This window comes from Ursus arctos, unplaced genomic scaffold, assembly GCF_023065955.2.
Source record: "Ursus arctos isolate Adak ecotype North America unplaced genomic scaffold, UrsArc2.0 scaffold_8, whole genome shotgun sequence".
NCBI lineage: Eukaryota > Metazoa > Chordata > Mammalia > Carnivora > Ursidae > Ursus > Ursus arctos.
The window spans coordinates 60,264,923-60,284,735 of NW_026623100.1; the positions used below are offsets into that span (position 1 = coordinate 60,264,923).

The 19,813-nt window shown below is 41.2% G+C and overlaps 2 protein-coding genes and 1 long non-coding RNA gene across 24 annotated transcripts in view; 1 reads left to right on the forward strand and 2 right to left on the reverse strand.

Annotated features, from left to right (window-relative positions):
- The window catches only part of TTC27 (tetratricopeptide repeat domain 27), a 169,225-nt gene extending 163,383 nt beyond the window's left edge, over positions 1-5,842 (reverse strand). The window contains exons 1-3 of the mRNA XM_026478659.4: positions 5,506-5,842; positions 4,144-4,321; positions 3,605-3,734 (exon numbers count right to left, since the gene is read on the reverse strand). Coding sequence (XP_026334444.3) covers positions 3,605-3,734; positions 4,144-4,321; positions 5,506-5,605 — 408 coding nt within the window. The 5' untranslated portion in view covers positions 5,606-5,842. The remainder of the gene's footprint in view (positions 1-3,604; positions 3,735-4,143; positions 4,322-5,505) is intronic.
- Positions 5,843-5,936: 94 nt separating this feature from the next.
- LOC113241103 (uncharacterized) overlaps positions 5,937-19,813 on the forward strand; it is a 69,323-nt gene continuing 55,446 nt past the window's right edge. The window contains exons 1-3 of one of the 2 annotated variants that reach the window (XR_008958315.1): positions 5,937-6,044; positions 8,872-9,005; positions 10,889-11,010. This is a non-coding gene — a long non-coding RNA (uncharacterized LOC113241103). Of the gene's footprint in view, positions 6,045-8,871; positions 9,006-10,888; positions 11,343-19,813 lie in introns of those variants that run through there. The other variant, XR_003311440.4, reaches the window with a different exon arrangement.
- BIRC6 (baculoviral IAP repeat containing 6) overlaps positions 16,055-19,813 on the reverse strand; it is a 226,993-nt gene continuing 223,234 nt past the window's right edge. For all 21 annotated transcript variants that reach the window (XM_048222900.2, XM_026478650.4, XM_026478636.4 and 18 more), the window contains one exon: positions 16,055-17,210. In XM_048222900.2, the coding sequence (XP_048078857.1) occupies positions 17,031-17,210 (180 nt within the window). In that variant the 3' untranslated portion in view covers positions 16,055-17,030. The remainder of the gene's footprint in view (positions 17,211-19,813) is intronic.

Sequence of the window (19,813 nt, forward strand, 5' to 3'; positions counted from 1 at the left end):
AAGTGAATGTATGAATAGCCAAATAAATACGCTTCTCTTCCCAGTGCTACCTTGCATCATCATGAAAAAATGAAATGGTTTTCTGTCTTCTGCTTAAGTGAATCAGCCTCTGCCTACCCCCAAGATATAACACTGATATTCCAACTGAGTTCTAAATGTGCTTCCAGAAGTTTGGGGAAACGGTCCATTTTTAAAGAGGATTGTTTATATTTTCAATAAAAACAGAAAAAGCAAAGGTTATGATTCTTCAGAACAATTCCTCAGTCAAGACAGCATATGACATGTAAAAATATAAGTACTTATAACAGTAAAAAAAATTTCAACATCTGGAAGCCACAGATAAATTTACTATAAAACCAGATTACTAAGATCGACCTTTCTGTGTGAGAGGTGACCAATGTTGCTCAGACATGGACCTTCAGTGCTATTCCTCATTAAGACCATTTAGCACCAGATGTCAGTGTTAAAAATGACAAGGCCATAAGTTAAAGGCAGGAAAAATAAATTTGGCTTTGGTCACCATACTCCATGACCATAAAGTATATTCACAAATATTTGTGCTTCACAAAGCACAAAGAGCTAAGAAACACGAATCAGCGCAGGAAAACAACAATTAGAAAATACTGACGTGTTCAAAAACTTCAACTCGCCCTACCCTCCAAATTCTCAGATCGCTGATAAAGGGTATAAACTGAATATTCCTTTTAAAAACAAGCTGACAGGGACAGCTGGATGGCTCAGTCAGTTAAGTGTCTGACTTCGGCTCAGGTCATGGTCCCAGGATCCTAGGATCGAGTCCCGCATTGGGCTCCTTGCTCAGTGGGGAGTCTACTTCTCCCTCTGCCCCTGCTCGTGCTCTCTCTCTGACAAATAAATAAATAAAATCTTAAAAAAAAACTAACAACAAGATGACATTACCAAGAAGAGCTGAACGTGCATATACTCTAGAGCATAGCAACTCCACTCACGGATATATATACCGCAGCAGAGCTTCCCAACTCTGAAGGGCTTACAAGGGTGTTAAAAGATCATCCTTGGGGCGCCTGGGTGGCATAGCGGTTAAGCGTCTGCCTTCGGCTCAGGGCGTGATCCCGCGTTATGGGATCGAGCCCCACATCAGGCTCCTCCGCTATGAGCCTGCTTCTTCCTTTCCCACTCCCCTTGCTTGTGTTCCCTCTCTCGCTGGCTGTCTCTCTTTCTGTCAAATAAATAAATAAAATCTTTAAAAAAAATAAAAAATAAAAAAAAATAAAAGATCATCCTCTCAGCCCTCATGGTGTCACCTACAGCCCGAAGGCCAGTAAAAACAGCTCCTCTGTTTAGCACACTACATCAGTCATTTCTTCAGTATGCTATACTTTGAAATTCTTGCAAACGATTTCCAGAAAGATGTGTCCCTAATAGCATTGTATGTAATTTAATGAAGGGGGAAAAAAAAATAAAAAGTACCATACGGCTGTCAAGAGTAGAACAGACACACGCATGCTGGTACAGTCATACAACTGGAATACTCTACAACAGTAAAAATGAATAATGGTATCCTTTCAAAAACATACCATTGAGCAAAGCAAGTCACAGAACAATGCATACAGTTTGTTTCATTTTATAAAAGTTCAAAAACTGGCAGAACCAAACCAGTATGTTTTCTAGAGTTGCACAGGTGCTGAAACTATGAAGAAAAGCAATGGAATGGTTAACACAAAATTCATGGGACTGGCTCGTGGAAGAGAGGGGCCAGGGACGCCATCAGGAAAGCACGTGCAGGGGACCTTCTAAGGCAGTATTTCCAACCCTTTCCAAGTCACGGCACACACAGAAGACGTTATTATTAGTAGTGCACAGCAGGGAACTAGCAAATGCTGCCGACCAGAACAGACCAGTTCAAAGGCTCTCCCCACCCCAGACCAGGCCCCACACAGACACTGAGATGGCAGAGGGGCTCCACATCTGGGGAACAGCAGTCAGGAAGCTCTGTTCTACAACGCTGCTAGTATTTCTCTCTCACGCTGGGTGGCGGGAACAAAGGAGTTTTATTATTTAAACTGCATACACTTCATATGCTTTTTGAATGTATAAGGTAGTTCTAATTAAAAAAAAAAAAAAAAAAAAAAACAACTAAAATCAAGGCCTCAAAGTTTCCTTACAATCTGCCCTGAATCCCATGAAGTCTGAACTTTCGATGCTTCTCCAGTAGGCTCAAAACATCCTGCTCCCACAAACACCACACTCTTCCCCCATCTGAACTTCTGCTCATGTGACTGCACCCAGACTGCCTTTCCTGCTCCCCTCCACCTGCCCATTTCCTCAGCATCCTTCAGTTCAACTCATGGTCCACTCCCAATGACACTGTCTGACAAAATTCCCATTCCCCACATCTCTTGGTTAATTTCAACATTCTTACAGTCCAAATCTCTCATGTAACCTCTTTCTGTACTGCCGTGAATTGTTACCTGACTTTACAGGTGCTTCTCCACTAGTATAGTAGAAAGAGGGCTGGATCTGGACCCAGAAAATGTGGCTTCCAATTATCCAGCTCTAAGACCTCTGACAAGTTTCCTTCACCACTGGGAGCTTCCATCTTCTCATCTCTAGGATACTCAAATTGATAGAACACGTGAAGTAAGCACTTGCCCCACATATCTGTGCTCAGCAAACACTATGACTTTGACTATTTGGTGAATTTTTAACCTATACTACAGGGCTGAAAAGGCAGAAACTGTTTCATACACAATAACAGAAGGAGTGAGATGTTCCATATAAGCAAATTTCTGGACAACTGAAGCATATCTCTTTAAGTGACACAATCTTTGGGATTTTACTTTAATCACTTTGGATGAAAACCTCTGTAAAGTGCAGATTCAATTCCCTTCTTAGACATAAGATACAGAAGATCTTTTAAGCTTTCAATAATGATTTAGGGCCAGGATTATGAATTTCAATTATCTACTGCAACATAATATAGTGACTCACTACACTGACGTGTACAGAGCTAATTACTGTGGCTGTCAGATTATGGCTGCTTTTCTACTTCTCTTTCCACCCCCACCATCAGCTTTTTAAAAATATATTTTATTTATTTATTTATTTTTAAAGACTTATGTATTTGAGAGAGAGAGTATTTAAGCAGGAGAAGGGGCAGAGGGAGAGGGAGAGAATCTCAAGCAGACTCCATGCCCAGCAAAGAGCCCAACACCGGGCTCAATTTCATGACCCTGAGATCATGACCTGAGCTGAAACCAAGAGTCAGACTCTCAACCAACTGAGCCACCCAGGCGCCCCCATTTTATTTATTTTTTTAAGTAAGCTCTATGCCCAACGTGGGGCACAACCCTGAAATCAAGAGTTGCACACTCTACCAACTGAGCCAGCCAGGAGCCCCTCTACCATCAGATTACTAACACTTATCTCTAATTCCATTCCTGACAGTGGACCCTCTGGAATCACTTGAAAATCTGATTGATGACCAAGGATTCTTAGTACATTTTGTACAAGCTAGAAAGGCATATTTTTTTCCTACCTACTATTAACTCCAGTTTATAAAGACCAGTTCCTAAAGAAAAAAAAACACAATAATAACTATATATGACATTTCCAAGAAGCATACTTCACTGAATTGCTGGAACAAAATGGATGGCAAAAAATCCTGAGGTTGTAAATCAACGCGAGGCCCCGTCCAGTTACTCCGAACAAAAAGTTGTAAACCGCTTACACCAATTAGGAATATCAGCTGTTGTCTGCATATGAGAATAAAAAAACAAATATGAACCACTGTACGACCACAACCAATTTCATTTCAGTTTTACTAAGAAAAATGTAAAATATTAACCAACATTTATAGAGATTATCCAAGTACTACAAAACAAAATTTCTGAAATCTGAACAAGTTATGTCTCAATGTCCAATATTATAACCATAAGCCACATAAGGCTCTTTTAAATTTAATTACAATTAAATGAAATTTAAAATTCTGTCCCTCAGTTGTACTATCTATTTCAAGTGCTCAACAACCACATGTGACTAGTGGCTGCCATACCAGGGAGCACAAGTTGTCCAACAACGGCTAAAACCACTGTCTTACACTTATAAAGCACTATTAAATATATTCAGTCTGTTTCTCTATGAAAATTTCAAATAAAATTCTACCTTTCAATTGTGTCCAAATCTGTTGAGTAATCCAGGAATGTTACTATCTGCTTCTCCAGGTAGCTGTCAATCTTTTCTTCAGTCATCGTTGTTGAGTTAAAAATATTTTGAGTCAATGAATTTAAGAATATGGCCTCATAGTTCCCTTCTAGCAGCAATTGTAAGAAAGATCCACTCTCTGCAATATAAAAAATTAGTCCAATAACCCAAAAGACCAATCTTTTTCATACTGTAAAGGATAACACTATTAGGTAAGTCTATCACTTCAGTATGCAAAAAAAAAAAAAAAGTATATCCTTAGAAAGCTTATTATACATTAATCACAAGCATTGAGCAAATTCCCATTATTCTATGAACATCACTTCTCCTACAATTAGCAGCTCATCCACACAATAAGCAGCAAGGTAGAAGTTAGACATAGGAATAATATTCCTCATTAGTAAATATTATCACCCTTCTGGGAATTCAAAAAGATTCCTATTGACAACAGAAAGTTTCCACAATCAGGGGTCTAAAATAGCCTTCTCCTACGCCCACCATTCTCTCTGAGAACAGCTGGTTCTCTCATTGTTCCCCTAATATCCCATGCACATTCCTACCTCCACACTTCTACACTGTGATTTCTCCTGCAGAGCTCTTCTCCACTTGTCTTACCCTTTAATCAAAATTCAGCTCATGTCTGACTTCTTCCACCAAACTTTTCCAGATCACCAGACTTCAAGAACTACCTCTCTCCTGAAGCACCTATTGGGTGTTCACACACACACACACACACACACACAAACACACACACCACTTAGATACTGTCCTAAATTGTTATTTTTCTTCCGGGTCCGGCCTAAATCTCACTACCAGATGTGCCTTTATCTCACATTTATCACTAGTAAATATGCTTTTAACACCTCCTTCTCCGGTAAATGTGTACTGTTCGCAAAAATTACAACTTTGCTGCCTCGTTTCAGCCTTTCTGCTTATCAACTGTGGAACCTGGAATAAATTACGGAAAACAATCTGTCTTTAAACGTCTTCACCTGCAAAATGGTATTAAACTTAGATCTATCTTAAACGTCTGTTATAAGGATTAAATGACAATAAATGTTAAGGACTTAGAAAAGTAGCTGACACGGCCATCGTTGCTATCACTGAACCTAGGTGGTGAGAAGGTTGGGGTAAAGACAAGCACGGAGGCCAAAGGACCCCGCCCACCACATCAACGATGCAACAATCCAAAATCTTAAGGGATGACCTAGATTGCGGCAGAAAAACTAAACAAAACAAGGAGGAATGAGAACCCAGCGGGCACCACTCTCCCCTCACAGTCCAGACGCTGTTCTAAGTTCCTGGCAGGTTCGCCGTTCTCACCTGAACCGGCGACTCCCTTCTGCTTCCATTGCTGCCGCTCAGCCTCAGTGGGGAAGCCCCTCAAAACTGCCAGCTCCGGTATCCACTTCACCCTGGACATAGCTGCAGACAAAATGAGTTCTACGAGGGTCACACGGGAGTCAACAAAAAAAAGTGAAAGGAAGAGGGTCCAAAGATGCCGAAACCTAGTGGCGACAGTTCCCGTGAATACACCCACAGCCCTAGAAGTCCATGTGCAAACATCGTCACATGGACGCGGCCATGACAGCAGCGCGGGACACCCTGGGAAAAACACACGCAGCTCTGGTTTCCGCCTAGGAGGCCAACCCACGTCCTTAGTACTGAGCATGCCCAGTAGAGATGCCCCGCCCCGAGCATGGAAGGGGCGGGTGGGAGGGCGCGGTCGATCTCAGCCCCGCCCTAAAGGGGCGGTGCCAAGGGCTGTAGAAGACCTGAGGGGAGGTGGAGTCCCCTTGCATCACCCACTGAGGATTGAGATTAAAACTCAACTGGAAGCAGCCGTCTTGTCCTGCCAACAGGTAATAGGAATCTACGGCTTGGGTTCCTAAATATTTTTGGATCAGAGCCCTCCTGACTACCTAACCAGGGTACTTCATGCAAAATGCGTGTGGGCCCTTGCTACCGACATCCGGGTACCATTTCAGGAAGTTAGAGACCCTGTGAAGTGGGGTTGGCCAGCACAAGGACCACCTCCGCAGAGAATAGGTCTTTTTTATTAGAATGAATTAAAGTGTAAGGGAAGTTTTGGGGCGCCTGGATGGCTCCGTGGGAGGAGCATGCGACTCCTAAAGTGAGTTCAAGTCCCAGGTTGGGTGTAGGCATTACACACATACATGACTAAATAGAATAAATAAGTAACTTTTTTAAAAAGTATAAGGAAAGTAATCTGGTTTTGACGCTGCCACTATATGAACTATGACTGAGTGGGACCTGTGGCCCCGCAGCTGGTGCATGGAAGCTTGCGGCGGGTAGGCTGAGTCCAGAAACCTGCCACCCCTGCGGGCCTGCAGCTGAGCACCGAGCTGCGCCTCTTTCGCACGTCCTCTCCTCATAGCTGCGCTCCTGAGCCAAAACTGAGGCTCAGAGAGCCAGGCCTCAGCGGGGTGGGACTCTGCCCCCGTGGGCCTGAAGCCTGCACTGTGAGAATGCTGTGCACTAGTTAGGGTAACCCTGACCACGCCGCATTCTTGGAGAAATCAAGGGCAAGCGATCTCTGAAAGAGCCTAGCCCAGTGACGGCGGCAAGGAGGGAACTAAATTCTCAATTCACTTTCCTCCTCCCTAGACTGTGGAGGGAATGGTGCTCAGCCTCTGCCAGCAGAAGCCAAGGGAAGCCAGACGTGGGCTGAGTGGAGAAGAGCAGATGCCCTAGAATGTCTTCTCACTGAGAAGTAATGAAACGCTATTTGTGCAGGAAATGATAATCAGTGTGTCCTTTCGGTTTTTTAAAGCACAAAATCCAGCACTGTCTAAACATTTGACAGTTGTTAGAGCTATTAAAGCAGAAACACACTGGCGGCTCAACCAGGTTCTTCACTTGCCTGTAGAGCCACATTGTCCCATACACTGAACTTGGTGCTGTCTCTATAATTCAAGGTTTATTTTAAGTGAGATATGCTTGACAATGATAATAATTAAGTATATTCATCTCTCTTCAGGGAAATGGACTCTGAAATAAAAATGTGGGAGAAAAAAATGTGGTCTCAATTGAAAAAAAAACAAAAGCAAAAAATAAACCAAAAAATGGAGTGGATACTGAGCCAGTGAGTAGGATATGTCCGCTTTAGGATGAGTGTAGTGGCTTGGCTGGGCAGTCTGCTAGGAACCCTGATGTCACCACCTGTTAAGTCTTTTTTCTTGAGCTGGTCAGATTTTTCAGACACTTTTTAAATTTCCTACCTGGACAGTGAGGGTCTGGTTGCCAGTGTTCCAGAGCCAAGCAGAGCAAGAAAGCCAGGAGTCTCAGCATTCAAGACCCAGTCTGGGGGCGCCTGGGTGGCACAGCGGTTGAGCGTCTGCCTTCGGCTCAGGGCGTGATCCCGGCGTTCTGGGATCGAGCCCCACATCAGGCTCTTCTGCTATGAGCCTGCTTCTTCCTCTCCCACTCCCCCTGCTTGTGTTCCCTCTCTCGCTGGCTGTCTCTATCTCTGTTGAATGAATAAATAAATAAAATCTTAAAAAAAAAAAAAGACCCAGTCTGAATATCAGACCCTGTAGAGACCACGGCAGGGGGACTGGCGGGGAAGGAGTAGGCAGGGGTTCCGACTGACTGACTCATCTTTGCAGGAGTCCTCCTCGTTTCAGCCCTTCCTCTTCCCATCCCATAACCTTCAGTCCCAGGGATATCTAGCGCTCCCGGTTGCTGAGTTTTTCAGGGATTCTTCAGGCTACGTACAAGTTTGCCTTAGCTTTTCCCACTGCATTTGTAGGATTGGGCTTTCTCTGCTCAGCTACACCAGTTAGTAGCTCCCAAACAGGGCCACTAGTCTCATCGTCTCTTTCCCTGTGGGTTATGTCTTAACTTTTTTCTTTACCATAGATTTAGTGGGTTTTGAAGAAGGAGAGATGGCATATATTCAACATGCCATATTTACTCTAGAACCTTAATCTGTATTGTAAATGATGCCTTTCTCCAAGTAGCTTCAGGTTTGATTTAGTTACGTGTTTTAACTAATCCTATCTCATATTTTTCTAAGTAGTAAAAAGGAGGCAGGATTGTAACCAGCATTTCATGACTCCTCAATCCTTTTTCATATTCATTAACAAATCTCATGTTTAATAATAATTTTTAAATGTTTGTAGCAGCCTTTTTAGTAATAGCCAAAAACTGGATACAACCCAAATGTCCATGCACAGATGAACAAATAAACAAATTGTGATATATTCATACAATGGAATAGTGTTCAGCTATAAAAATGAATAAACTATAGATACATATAATATATACAGATACCAAAGTAATTATGCTGAGTGAAATAAGCCAAGAAAACAGAGAACATAAAATATGAATCCATTTGTAAAAATCTAGAAAATGCAAACTAATCTCTAGTGACAGAAAACAGATCACTGGTTGCTGGGGGTTGAGGAAATGGAAAAGCAAGAGGAGGAAGGACATTTTGGGGAGTGAACAGATAGGTTCACTCTCTGTGCTAATGGTTTAATGGGAATATACATATGGAAAAACCGTTCAGTTAAAATATGTGCACTTTTTTCTATGTCAGTTATACCTCAATAACACTGTTTTTAAAAGACTGTCTCTTGTATAAAAGGTAAAATCTGATCTCCCAAGACTAATACTCAAAAGCCTTCACCTGACACACAGTTCTTTCTTCTCATCCCTCTGCAGGTCCTCTGCTCTTTCCAAGCACTGTGTCTCTCAGAACGAAGCCCCACAACCACCACTAACCCTCAAGAGAGTTAGCTGGGCCTTTGCCCTGCGGCAAATGAATCAACATGGATTGAGGATGTGAGATAAAGCAGGTATGGTATTAAACACCGTTAAATGGATATCTCACTTAACTCTTACAATAACTTTTTTTTTAGATTTTTATTTACTTATTTGAGAGAGAGAGAGAGAGAGTGAGAGAGAGAGAGAGAACAAGCAGGGGGAGCGGGGGCAGAGGGAGAAACGGACTCCCCGCTGAGCTGGGAGCCCAACATGGGGCTCAATCCCAGGACCTGGAGATCACGACCTGAGCCAAAGGCAGAGGCTTAACCATCTGAGCCACCCAGGCGCCCTTAAGGCAAATATTATTAAGTCAATTTGTCAAATAAGGAAATTGAGAGGTAGGTACCTTGCCTAAAATTACACTAAGATTTGAACCTAGTCTGATCCTTAAAGCTCCATGCTCTCTACATCTGATGAACAAAGGATGAGAAGTATGTGACTGGTATGCAGGTCAGAGCAAGTAGATAAATCAATACGATAACTTCCTAGTGAACATACTGAAAACAGCCCTGGAACCAAGGTCAGTACAGATGCTGAAAATCCCCAGCAGCAAAGACTGGAGAAGCAGAGGACAGAAAGGATGTATGTGGATGAGATAGGAATGTGGGTAAGTCAAGTGGAGCAGGACGAGACAGCTAACCTCCTTAGTGAGAAGCAACCAGATCCTGCAAAGGTTTCCTTCTATGAAAACTGCCCTGGGGAGTGGGGACTGAAGCCAGGCAGCCCCGTGGTGTCCCCCTAGGCTTTCCTTTGACCTTGGGGCCCCCAGATGTTGACTTTAACCACTAGCACGCTTCCCCTGAAGGGTGTGTTGTTTGTCCCACAAAGCAAAATAACATTCTTGCCTCGATAGGTCTTCATTCAGGTGAAAAACTATAAGGCTTTCAACAAGACTTCCCTAGATGCAGTATGGGTACAAAGGAGCCATAAATGTAGATACGGGAACAATGCCTCTGATTCACACAATCTGAGCTTGATCCAACCAGCCCTATATAGAGAGTGCCATCCCTCTCTCGACTCTAGAACTCTTCTGGCTGCTTAGAATCACGTAAGGGGAACTTGTGTCGTCAAACACACAAAATAAATCAAAGAATACATGAGGGTTCCTCTCATTCAAGATCCAAGGACACAGGGTGACCTTGAACCGCTGCCCTCTTGATTTAGGCTGCTTAGAAATGACAATTAACTTATTAAATTTCCCTCTTGGCATGAATGCAACAGATTCTTGCATAATTAAGGCCCTTTCTCAGTAGTGATGCTCATTTTTTACGATTTGTGTTCTATTTTTGGTTCTGGAGATACTCATGAAATAGAATTTTATTTATGACAGATATGGACAGTGGCTAGAAAACATTTCACAATTTTAAACAACTCAGCTGTACCATTTAAATGAGATATAATATGATACAAATTCTTCACATTAGCCATTAGATGACATCAAACAATAGAACTGTTGAATTTTGTTTGTATAAAAGATTGAATTAGGGGCGCCTGGGTGGCACAGTCATTAAGCATCTGCCTTTGGCTCAGGGCGTGATCCCAGCGTTCTGGGTTCAAGCCCCGCATCAGGCTCCTCCGCTGGGAGCCTGCTTCTTCCTCTCCCACTCCCCCTGCTTGTGTTCCCTCTCTCGCTGGCTGGCTCTGTCAAATAAATAAATAAAATCTTAAAAAAAAAAAAAGATTGAATTAAATATTTTAAAAATTTAGCTTTCTTTAACCAGCACTGATTTAAAGTTTTGATAGTCATTTGTTATAGTTTGTATTTTGCTTTTAATTTTAGTAATTTTAGATGTTTTAGAAGAAAAAATAGAAAACATGAAACTTAACATTTACTTGAATTTGTATTTTTGATGAAAATACATTCAAACTTTATATACTTGGAATAAAATTACATTATATATTTTTAATTCTTTAGTTTATTGATGTTAATAGGACCAGGAAAAGGAAGAGACAAAGAATGCATTCTCTCTTCTAGAGTCTTCAAAGGGAGAATAGTCCTGCCAACTCCTTCATTTCACACTTTTGGTCTCCAAAACTGTGAGTGAATAAATTTGTTGTTTTAAGCCCCCTATTTGGTGGTAATTTCTTACAGCAGCCCTAGGAACTAACACAAGCATTAAAACATCATTAAGAGGGGCACCTGGGTGGCTCAGTCGTTAAGTGTCTGCCTTCAGCTCAGGTCATGATACCAGGGTCTGGGATGGAGCCCCGAGTCAGGCACTGCTCAGCAGGAAGCCTGCTTCTCCCTTTCCACTCCCCCTGCTTGTGTTCCCTCTTGCTGTCTCTGTCAAATAAATAAATAAAATCTTTAAAAAAATAATAAAGTAAAACATTATTAAAGATTTTGTAGAAACAAAGTCAACATTAATAAATTCTATGGAATAGATATATAATAATATGCTAATTATGTTTTATTTCATTACTTATGCAAACAATACTCACCAATCAATAGAATACTTCAACATGCCCAATAATTTAAATATTTTAATTATTTCGATGACTAGCACTTATTATAAAAACATAGTTCATGTCAGGGGAGGCACCTGGGTGGCTCAGCTGGTTAAGCATCCAGTTCTTGATTTTGGTTCAGGTCATGATCTCAGAGTTGTGAGATTGAGCCCCACTTCAGGCCCCACACTCAGTGTGGAGTCTGCTTGAGATGCTCTCTCTCCCTTTCCTTCTGCCTCTCCTCCCGCTCTAAATAAACAAACAAATAAATAAAATCTTAAAAAAAGGGGGGAGGTGATTAGGACATTCACAGACACAGAGAGACCATGTGAACACAGAAGGAGAAAACAGCCACCTACAAGCCCATGGAAAGAGGCCTCAGAAGAAACGAACCCTGCCAACACCTTGTTGGTGAAGCGTCTGTCCGTGGCACTGTGTTATGGCAACCTCAGCAAACTATACAGTAAGCAACACATTCAGCTTTGTCTTTTTCTGCGGGATGTCAAAGGGAGTATTCCATAGGGACTGTGTGGAAACACATGCCCAATAAGTCTCCACTCCAACCCAAGCTGGCCATGAGGTTGTTAAATGGATGATGGATCTGTGAAAAACCATGGATCCAACTTTGCGGTGGATTCCCTGTACAACATTCACAGAAGCACTCTCTCTCTGACCTATCAGTCTGTGAAAGAAGGTCATTTTGTTAAGCTAAAGTCTAAGGTCAATGATTATTGGGTCATTGGTCATGGTCCTACAGTCTAGGACTAGTAGGCCTCCACTCAGTTGGAAAATTTGAGATATGGTTACCAAGCACACCCTGTGAACCTCACCAGCACCCTTCTTGGTATGTTAAAGGTTTGTCGGTGTCAAAGTCTAAACTGCTTCCTGGAAGAACTTCTACCTCTTATATAAAGCCACACCACAATCCGAACTCTTGAATTTTCCTTGGTAAATGAAAAAAATTAAACCCCCCAAAAAAAAGAAAAAGAAAAGGAAGAAGGAAAGAAAAGAAAAAAAACAAAACCGTCCTTTACTTAGACTAACAACGGCCACTATGGGAAGCTTTTGATAGAAAGAATAAATTATATGTTTAAAAGGCATTCTAAAAAAATTGGGAAACAAAACACGAAACAATAATAGTCAGCTTCTTTACTTGGAAAAGTGAGGCCAAAAAATAATTCTAACTCCAAGATAGTCTCAAAGTCTTTGTAACCTCTTGAATCTTATCCTCCTTGAGTTTCTCTTTTGTTTTACTCAGCTTTACCTGATATTCCAAATGAGCTCTTTTATCCCCTCAGAGTTTTCACAAAACACTCTCTCTCTCTCTCTCTCTCTCTCTCTCTCTCTCTCTCTCTCCCTCCCCTAGATCCAACCAACTCTGTGAACGGTAGGGAACTGAATGTATGGATTCCTGAAAAATAAAGGTAGAGGTTAATGAAACTTAAGGTTCACCGCCCCTCCCAAGGTTCTAACAACGTAGCCACTTGATGCTTAACCAACTGAGCCACCCAGGTGCCCCGCCACTTGATCATAAGACTATGTAAAATTTACTGAAGTAACGGAAAGTAGATTGATTGCCTAGGGCGGGGGGTGGGAGATGGGGGGAGGAGAGGACAAGAGAAAAGGGGGTGAAAGATAAAGCTAAAATACACAAATTTTCTTCTACAGGAAAATGTTCTAAAATAGGCAGTGGCGGGCACCTGGGTGGCTCAGTCAGTTAAGCGTCTGACTCTTGATTTCAGCTCACGTCATGATCTCAGGGTGGTGGGATTGAGCCCCACGTCAGGCTCTGCACTCAGCGGGGAGTCTGCTTGAGATTCTCTCTCCTTCTCCCTCTGTTCTTTCCCCAGCTCATGCTCTCTCTCTAAAATAAATAAATCTTAAAAAAAAATTTTTTTGTAACTTCACAGTATTATGAAACCAGATAAACCCAAAGCCCTGCCATGCTCGGACCTCCTAGTCCAAGACTGCAGAGTCAGCGTGCCAGCTGGGGCCAGGCTCAAAGCGCCAGTCATCTGGTACCCCAGCTGCCTGCTCCAGCTGAGTCTATCTAGCTCTCCTCAAGGTCTGCAACTGGATTTGCACCCATGTCTCAGTTGACCCGGTAGATATGTCTGTTTCCATCTTGGAACCTTTTGTTCTAACCAGTCTCACTACCTCCCAAGATTTGAGGCTTACGTTTCAGTGAAATATTATTCCAGCATCTACACAAGGTCATGCCAGAATACTAACTGTAAGTATGTATATTATTTGGTTTAAAAAAAATGCAACTGTAGACATTTGTCTACTCAAATAATCAGCTTTAGTTTAAGGAACAAATGGCCAGTGAGGACTGCCTGGCCAGAGGCCAGGCCTCACCTGAGCGGCTGAGCACAGTGCTGCTCGGGTCATGGTCCAGTCTGCTCCCAGTCGGCAATGGGCTAAGTACAGAAAGTGAGAGGAAGCAATGTGGCAAGCTGCAACCTTTTTACCCTATTGTACAAAGTATCGGTCTCTAATAGAAAGGAGGTGGAACCAAAAACCTTCACCCTTCACCAGTTTAAGACACAGTAACTATAACATCTCACCCTCACCTATCTCATCCTGTATAAACCAAACTATAGGACATCAAAAAAATTTTATATTACTTTCTACATTTGTCTGGCTTTGACCATGCTGGTCTTAATGCTACAGTGATAACTAAGCGGTTTATTTGCAATTCTCTTTAAGATGGCTTCATAGTTGGTAGTTTTACAACTAGACCAATCATCTTTACTGTCTTAGTTCCATCCTTTTCCAAGGCTTTCATGCTTACCCTTCCCATCTCCCCACCATACCCCCGGCCCCCGCCCCAGGTACCTCAGCCAGTAAACATGCTTAAATTATTTTTATACCAAAAAATTTGTATTTCCCCTCTCTTTTTCTCTACCTCTTTGTTTGTTCTAGTTGATGACCTACCACCGGACTCTAGTGGGCTCTTAACTCAGCTCCTTGCCTCCCCATAGTTGGTAGAATCATCTTCTAGAAACCGAGTATGACCAGGTTGCTCCCCTGCTCTCCATCACCCACAGGATGTTAAAGTTTCTTAACAAGACAGTCTTCCATGATCCAAGCCCTCTATCTTTCTAACATTACAGCCTACATTTCCTGTGACTATCGAACTTTGTCTCTTACAATCCCATGTGCTATTGAGTTTTCCCCTTGTTCTCATGTCTGTAAGAACTTCTTTCTGCCTGGCTTCTTCTTTTTTTAAATGATTTATATTTTTTGAGAGAGAGCATGAGCAGGGTGAGGGGCAGAGAGGGGGGGAGAGAGAATCTCAGACTCTGTGCTGAGTGCAGAGCCCCACATAGGCCTTGATCTCACGACCCCGAGATCATTACCTGAACCAAAATCAGGAGTTGGACACAACCAACTGATCCATGCAGGCGCCCCTGCCTAACTTCTTTATCCTCTTCCTTCAAGACTCAGGATATCTTCCTTGAGGAAGCCTTTCATCACCACATCACCTCAATGCCCATTAACACTTTGCCTAAGCTAAGTGTTCCTCTGTGTTCCCAACAGTACCCTGTAAACTCTATCAGAGAACTTCTCAACTGTACCGACATTATGTTTCCATGTCTGTCATTCAACCCTCAAGTGCAGGAACCTGTACCTACTCTCAAAGTGAGCGCTCAAAGTCAGGATCCTAGACAGAACCATGTTAGTCAGTCTCAAATTTAGACTTTTAGGCTTGGGGTTTTGTTTTTTTAAGATTTTATTTATTTATTTGACAGAGAGAGTGAGCACAAGCAGGGGGAGCAGCAGGAAGAGAGAGAGGGAGAAGCAGGCTCCCTGCTGAGCAGGGAGCCCAATGTGGGCGCGATCCCAAGACCCTGGGATCATGACCTGAGCAGAAGGCAGATGCTTCACCGACTGAGCCACTCAGGCGCCCCTAGGTCTTGGTTTTTTAAAAACATGAATTGGACCTTATAGTACTGGTATTGTTACTTTCCTCTTATAAAAGCTTTCTGAAGACTAGTGGTGTGAATTGGAGAAAATGACCCAACCTTATTTCAAGGATTAAAAATAAAATCCTAAATTGGAGGCAAACAATACACTTGATACAGTAGCTTTTATCATCCCTGACAGGACGCTGACAGACAAAAAAAACGAAAAGCCTAGAATACTGATGACTGTCCTTTTACTTCTTATTGCTGATCATTTTATACCTAGATTTTAGCTAGCATGTGTGGGGGTGACATTTAACCGACTCTTCTTTCTCTATTTTGTCATTCTTGGTGTATGTAGCTTACCACCCACCACACTGAACAGTGTGTGTTAGAACTTTTCATTTCCCCTCCTTTACCCATGCTTCTTAGGGAGCACTATATCTTGTATCTCAGACAGGATCATGCTCCCTAGTTCCCCTTTTCCTTCAGAGAGCAGCTCACTGTTCAGAATACAGCTTCTCCTGGTCAGCTCCAGATTCAAGGATCCCACACACCACTTCATTTTATATAAATACTGTCAAAAATCACCTTAGCTTTTCCTTTGTGATAACTGGTCTTTGAAAAATATCCTTTCCTTTCCCATGCTTAGGTCTTGAAAGTGTACAATTCTTTGTAGAAATAGCATTTCACACCATGGCAAACTGTTTTAGAAACAAGACATATTAATACACCTAAGTCTTTATTTATTTGGCTCTAAGAAGAATTTGCATGAAAATGAGCCTGTATGGCAGGTACAGAATGTCCTGTAACAGCACCAGAGAGATATCCTCTCTGCTCTACAGAGCCTCAATGTTTTAATACATACATGTGACTTCAGTAATAAAACCAGAGTCCAGGAAAAAAGGAGCCCTTTAGGAAAAAATCAGTTTAGAGTGACTTTTCAAATTGACCATTCCTTCTCATATACTTAAATTCAAATAACGGATACATTCACAGGCCCAAATGTTGGCATAGAATAAAATCATGTTCATTTATTTTTTCTGCATCTTAGAATTAGAAGGCATAAAATTAAATACGTTGAATGTAATAAATTCATCCATACAAGTGCAAGTCTCCAGCTATAATGCATTTTATGGCATATTTATCATTTAAAAAATGTACCAGTAAATCAAAAAAGAGGGAGTATGTCCATTTAACTTTTATTTAAGTGTATGTAGGAGGTCTTCAGAAATCAAAGATGAGCATGAAGATATGACCAAACATAAAATCTATCAAATTCAGTGAAAAGTTGCTGACTTTAAATAGTAGTTGTAAGAATGACCAATATATATTCTTTGTTAACAACCCCTCACTCTACAGTAAAAAAAAAAAAATAATAATAAAATAAACATTCAGTAAACATTCTTTCCTAAGGTAGTTTCCCTTATATATCAGTGATTTATCCATTTCTTTGTATACACAAATTTGTTGAACATACCAATCAGTGGTTCTCACAATTGAAAAATAAAAGCACAAAAAAGTTTACACTCTTGTACAAGTAAATAAAAGATCACCTTGAATTAAACTGGATCTCCTTAAGGGCATAGTATAGTTTCAGTTTCAATAACTATTACATAATTAGTTTCTTACATACAAATATTGACATATTTGGCTTGTGCTTCAAAGCCGTTGTGTCTGTGAAGTCCACGTCAATGCAGCTCATAATTTGAAGTCACTGGGGAGTTCTTTACTGCTGCTGGGTTTGACCTGATCATGCATTAGAGTCTCCTCAGCACCTGCCGCGGCACTGCACATCTCCGAGGCATCATCAGCATCAGGGTCCAAGCCTTCGGGACAGGGAAGTTTTAGCAGCTCTTCCCGGAGCTGAGCAGTGTGACGCTATACAGGGGAAAATAAGCAATACGACAATTACAAACCCTGATATTCTAACATAACATCATTTGAGGGAGAAACTGAGTTTAAAACAAAACCCAAAGCATTAGGCCTACAAATATTTATTAAGTACCTTCCTTATGTTAGCTACTCTAAGGAGCAGTGAACAAAATGGGCAAAAACCTCTAACCTCAAAATAACTGACGTTGCTGAAAAGCCCTGAGTAGCGTGGGCACAGCTCCTACCCAGGCCCCCTACCCTGGTAACAGAAACAGCATTACTAATGATTTATAAGATATCATTCACATATGGTACTCTTTTAAGTTAAAGAGAATAACCTCTTGACTTATAATACATCCTATCTCTGGCTAAATATTTTTGACAGGAAGTCCATAAATGAAAGTAAACCCACCATTATTTTACTGAGTGCAAACAAGTATTCATCAGGTACCAGGTCTTGTGTAGAACACGTGCAAAATGCTTCACACTAACAGTCTCACTTAATGCTCAGAAAAAACCTTAGAAACAATTTTATCATCCTATTTTTTTTCATAAGCAGGCCCCATGCCCGGTGTGCAGCCCAACACAGGGCTCAAACTCATGACCCTGAGATCAAGACCTGAGCTAAGAGCAAGAGTCAAACACTTAATCAACTGAGCCACCCCTGGTGCCCCCCCCACTTTTTTTTCTAATTTAAGCAAGTGAAAAAGAAGAACCAGAGAGATTATGTAATTTTGTATTCTACCATACTACCATTTAGAGAAAGATGTAGAGATGTTACCAGAGTTGTCTACAAATATTAAGTTTTGGTTTATATTTTTCCACTGGGAGAGACCTCAAGTATCACACCAGGCCTTTGAAAAATTGTTGTTGTCAATACCTGACTTTGAAAATTAACTAACCAACATTTATAGAAAAATTTTTACGTATGAGACACTGTGTTCAACACTGACAATATAAAAGCAATGAATAGAATAAGGAAGATATAATCTCTGACCTCATAGGGCCTAAATTTGGGTTAGAGGTCTAAGACCTATAAACAAAATAATAATAACTACACACTTGTAGCCATTTGTAAGGTTTCAAAATATATTAACACGCTGGTAACTCGTAATTTCTCTAGCCCCAATTTCCCTTCCACTATGGACAACAGGAGAAAACAATAACTAGGGAAGAAGAATGAAAAAAATTTGATGACTCCAAGGCCTTAGCTGAGGTGGGATCCTATGTCCTTACTGTGGAATTATTAAGCTAAGGCTGCATACTTTTCTCAAGTAGCACTCAGCAGCAAAGGTATAGTTAAAATGATATAAATTTGGGCTGATTCAGGGATAGAGATTTCCAGGCCAGAGCGACACAGAAATAACAGAATAAAAGAATGTGAGATATAAGCAAGACACCAACTGACATAACAAAGCCAAAGAAGGGTGGACTTTCATCACTAAGGTTTTGTTTAAAAGAAAGAGATATCTAAACACGGGTTTGAGGAAGATCAATTTGGTTATGGACTACAGAAAGAATTAGAAGGGGAGAACTAAGTCCAAAGAAGCTTGTCAAACAAACTTAAGCTGTGAGAACTGAAAAGAAATAATGCAGAGAGGGGAAGCAGCATCCCCCTGAAGGCAGCACTGATAAGACCTAGTACTGACCAAGTAAACTAGATGAAGGAGGAGTTGAATAATATCTGAAAATTTTAAGACAGAGAAAAATGATTTAAAATGAAAAATATGGGGCGCCTGGGTGGCTCAATCAGTTAAATAACTGACTCTTGATTTCGGCTCAGGTCATGATCTCAGGGTTGTGAGATCAAGCCCTGTGTTGGGCTCTGCACTGGGCATAGAGCCTGCTTAGGATTTATTCTCACCCTCTCTAAAATAAGCAAGCAAGCAAACAAACAATAACAAATAAATAAATAAATAGCTTCCACACAGCAAAGGCAACAACCAACACAAGGAAAAGACAGCCTACTGAATGGGAAAAGACATTTGCAAATGACATATCCAATAAACGGTTAGTATCCAAAATATATAACGAACATATAGAAGCCAACACCAAACAAACAAACAATCCAATTAAAAAATGGGTAGAAGACATGAACAGACATGTCTCCAAAGAAGACATACAGATGGCCAACAGACACATGAAAAGATGCTCAACATCACTCATCATCAGGGAAATGCAAATCAAAACTACAAGATATCACCTCACACCTGTCAGAAGGGTTAAAATAAAAAACTCAAGAAATAACAAGTGTTGGTGAGGATGTGGAGAAAAAGGAACCCTCTTGCACTGTTGGTGGGAATGCAAACTGGTGCTACCATTATGGAAAACAGTATGAAGTTCCTCAAGAAATTAAAAATAGAACTACCCTATAATCCAGTAGTCACACTACACTGGGTATTTACTCCTCAAATATGAAAACACTAAATTCAAAGGGATATATGTACCCCTATGTTTACTGCAGCATTATTTATAAGAGCCAAATTATGGAGGTAGGCCAAGTGTCCACCAATAGATGAGTAGAAAAAGAAAATGCAGCATATGTAGACAATGGAATATTATTCAGGCATAAGAAAGAATGAAATCTTGCCATTTTCAACAACAGGGAT